Below are 4,292 nucleotides of genomic sequence, written 5' to 3'. Positions count from 1 at the left end.
GGAAAGGAAAAGATTCACTGAGGTCATTAAGGTATGACAGCGAGAAGATGAAGAGCAGAACTGGAACTGTACAGAATCCTCACCAGGTGGGGAGACGACATCGAATACATGGAGTGCTGCTTAATGAATTCCCACAAAAATAGGAGAGACACGAGATCACAGCCACCGCCAACTCCCAAAGGGAACCCAAGGGCACATCCAACAACAAGCACGTGTTCACCAACCTCAGAATAGCGCAGGAGACGGGATGCAGACTTCACAGCAGGCACCTCTTGTCCTCTACATAACCGCAAGCAACCCTGGACCCATCACCTGGACACACATGCCTCGACCCTTGTGAGCACATGAGCATGACAGAGTAAATAGAAGTGGTTGCAATGTAGTTAAAATCAAATAACCTTGTTTTTCTGTACTGTCTCGTATCGAGCTCTTCTGCACTAGCTCACCTTTCTGCAAACAACGTCACAAGGAATTCCTGTTGCACTGGGATGCTCTGACACAACAGCACTGGGGTACAAAGAGCGAGCATACCACAGGAAAAACAACAGCCTTCGCAGGATTGCTCTCTGCTTACAGACTGTAAATTAATTTGTTTCTGGATTTGCTGAAGTGTGTTTTCACAACACTTTGAGGAGGGTAACGATTTGTTCTTGCTGGGTTTTACACAAGTTACAGCCTAGAAGCTGTTAGACTGTGAAAATGGTGACAGTTTGGGTCTGAAAGTGAATCTGAGAGTCCCAGTCTCAGCTTGCATATTTGTAAAACATACACACAGATGAGATTTAGAATTTGTACTGCAAGATCAATTTGAAAGTGCAGCTCTTGTTTGAGGAGTCTTGCAGGGCCAAATCATAACACTTGCATGAGGACAGGCATTTGCTAAGGACGTGTGAAAACAAACACATTATCAGAAATACAATTTACAGCACCCAGTTAAAGGGCCATGTGAAAGCCTCTTCCTATCCTTTAGAAAGTAAATGGAACAGAAAAGAGCAAAACTCACCAGCATCCCAGCGCAATCTCCCGCTCAGTAACAACAGCAGTCTCTAAAGCATTTTTCAATTAAATGAAAGACTTATAGAATTAAAGTTGTAACACATTATTGATCGTCTACAGAAAGAATATCTGATCAACTGTATCTAAGAATCCTTCCCAGCTTGTTCCTCTTGAATGGAGATTATACTAATAACACAACAAATAGGGAATATGAAACAGCAATTTCTGAGCCATTCCAGTAGCTGATGTTATCTCACATTGCAAGAAAAAGCGTGTTCATTTGATCCGAAGCGACGTGATGGTTTAAGACAAAATTATGAGAATATATAATTGACCATTTGCAGCACTTTTTAAGAGAAGGGCAATCTTTCTGCCTTTGTAAGAATATCATTGTTTTACTGCTGCGCAAGTCATGCTTTTGCCTGCTACTTGCATCATGTAGCAGGTACTTGAGGTAGAAAAAATTACCTAAAACTCATCTGTTTCCTTAAGTGCTCAGCAACAGATAACTTAAAGATAAGTTAAAGTTAGTTAAAGATGACAGCATACAAAGATGGATGTTTCTAGTGCTGATGTGTGTTTTATCTCAGCACTACATATATGCAGGAACAAGCACATCAGTATGATGAAAGACTTCAGCTTTATCATGGGGTTCCCCAAAATTGTTCAGAAAAACAGAAAGTAAGTACATATGTGGCCCTCTGTAGAGTGCAACAGTTCCTGAGATCCCGCAGTGAGGATCAAAAATACCAAGGAAATGTATTAATTTTCTCAGACAAGTTTTTAAAATAGCATTTTATTTTTTGAGTCAGTGGTATATTTAAAAACAATCTACCATAAGAGTAAAAAGATTGTAGATAGTAAAAAAAGAAAGTGTGATGACAATAAAAAACACTAGAGTATAAAGTTAGTTTCTTTCCTCCCTCCCAACACCCCATCCCATCATTGTCCAATGTATCTCAGAGCCTAACACCTGGAAAAAAATTGTGGTTTTTTTTTTACACTTTCAGCAATTAGGAAATTAAAAATAAGTCAGGCATTCTTTGCAGGTACATTAATTCATCATTACATGAAAGCAGGCACCATAAAAATTAAAACATTCTAAAAACCATCATATATACAAACGCTGTACAGAATGATGGCACAAGGACAAAGTGATTCCATTCAGTTCATCCTAATCCACATGAAATATTACACTTTAAAGAAGAAAAGAAAAAGTTCTTCCCATTCCTGTACTCAACCGCCAGGTTCAGAACGACCAGGAGTCTCCCGTCTCCTACTCTGTTTCTTTTCCTGTAGCTCGCGCCCGTCAGCAGCTAAGGGGTTTCCTTGCCTTACCCATTGATCAACACCCACAAGAACGGCCAACTGAATGAAAATGGAACTTACTGATCACCAACGACTAATTTTACAAAGCCCTTTAGCAATCAGTTTATTTGTAATATAGAACAATTAAAGAGAAGGCACGTTTCACACGTAAGCTGGGTCTGATTTTTAGCCCTGGGCAGAACCGTTATTTGGGGAAATCCTATGGCAGCTTCTCCTTACTGTGAAGCCTCCTCCAACGTGCACTGAATTCAATGTGAATATCGTCATCGATTCCTATATACACTGAGATTAGGTACAAAATACTCAGCTCATTTCAAACTCCACAGCTACCTAAATGCTTTACGTACAAAATATTCAACTCTCATTTTAATCTCCACAGCTATCTATGTGCCTGAAGTCATTCAGAAGAAGCAGGGAGAAGGGTTAGGAAGAGGGTTCTGTCAGTTGATAAACGCCTCCTGGTCTCAAGTAGAAATCCAGATTTCTTCCAAGTTACAGGAGGGAATAACCCCAGAAAGAGGGGTGATGTAGTGTTGTTTCCCACACACAGCTAGAAATGGATTTCTTACGGAGTTAGAGTCATTGCACTAAATGTTAGATACTGCACGCCTGAATGAGGTAAACGTTATATACCATAAAATACTTAGGGAAATGAATTGTTACAGCTTTATCTTTGGGAAAAAAAGCTTCCTTCTTCACTGGACAATCCCAGAGTCAACAGAGGTTTGCTTCCGAGTCGTCTTCGGAGGCGGAGGCGGGGGAGTCTTGCTGGGGAGCGGAGGCGGCAGGTGCTGGAAGAAACCAATTTTGATAGACTGTGTTAGCAAGGAATGGATCCTTGAAACATTTGCTGGTTCATATGTACCTGTGAGAGACAATGAGCAGGTCTGTAGCCACCTGACTCCTGAAAGCTTCTCCGCAGGAGTTGCTACTATGAATACTGAATGCTCTTGGCCATTAGCTTAAAATATAACTTCTACTTTTGACAATGAAAAAAATTCTCAAAGGTTCATGATTAATTAGCTCAGTATTTCAGGAAAAATCTTTTGAAAGCACTGGAGAAGTTTATAATTCCCCACTTTATATCATGATAGGATATTGATTTCTTGGTCTGTATTGATTGCCCTCAGCCTCTATGCGCTACAGAGCTTAAAGTCCAAGTTGAAGCAACGGCTTCATTGCTTTTCCAAAAAATGTATTTTGCACATTTAAAACACAAACAATTAAAAAAAAAAGGAAAATAATTTAAAGACAGAATTAACTTGCAATTTACTATTACACGTTCAGTTATAATTAAAATATTCAAAACAGAAATCCAGGCTGTTCAAATATACATATTTTAAATCACTTCATGTATCATACAACAGAACAAGAGCACCCTGGGTTAGATTCACCGGCTAATTGGACAAATGAAAAAAGTAATTATGGAAATTAAGACTTTTTTTCCTAACGTTCAATCATATCTATGATAACATCTGTTTCGGAAGGAGCTTGAGAACACCGCAATTTGCTCACCCACTTGGCAGTCTGGGTTTCTACGGCCTGTTGGCTAGGCAGCCATCGCAGGCTTCCCATGGCTGCGCTGAGCCTGTACTGCGGGCAGCTACTACTACTGCAAAACTACTACTTTGTTTTCCTCCAAGCATAACGATGCTTTTTCCTTTCCACTTGTTTGGGGCTCAGCGTACCCGTCCTGCCTCACCCACCCCACGCTAAACCGCTGCTCCACGTGTGTCCTGGTTGCAGCCAGGATAGAGCTGTTTTTCTTCACAGAAGCTGGTGTGAGGCTGTGTTTGGGATTTGGGATGAGAAATCGCTGATAACGCGCTGATGTTTTGGGTTGTTGCTGAGCAGCCAAGGACAGTCCAGCTCCTCGTGCTGGGCTGGCAGCGAGCAGGCTGGGGGTGCGCGGGGAGCTGGGAGGGGGCACGGCCGGGACAGCTGACCCGGGCTGGCCACAGGGGTCT

At 41.5% G+C, this 4,292-nt stretch overlaps 1 protein-coding gene across 1 annotated transcript in view; it reads right to left on the bottom strand.

Annotated features, from left to right (window-relative positions):
* Positions 1-2,612: 2,612 nt before the first annotated feature.
* Positions 2,613-4,292, bottom strand: part of LOC104622157 (dedicator of cytokinesis protein 1-like) — a gene marked incomplete at its 5' end in the record, with an annotated part of 41,523 nt that continues 39,843 nt past the window's right edge. Inside the window, one exon of the mRNA XM_010288847.1 lies at positions 2,613-3,116. Coding sequence (XP_010287149.1) covers positions 3,021-3,116 — 96 coding nt within the window. The remainder of the gene's footprint in view (positions 3,117-4,292) is intronic.

Source organism: Phaethon lepturus, unplaced genomic scaffold (genome assembly GCF_000687285.1).
Source record: "Phaethon lepturus isolate BGI_N335 unplaced genomic scaffold, ASM68728v1 scaffold50196, whole genome shotgun sequence".
Taxonomy (NCBI): domain Eukaryota; kingdom Metazoa; phylum Chordata; class Aves; order Phaethontiformes; family Phaethontidae; genus Phaethon; species Phaethon lepturus.
The sequence above is the reverse complement of the archived record's forward strand: the minus strand, read 5'-3'. Positions and strand labels throughout refer to the sequence as shown.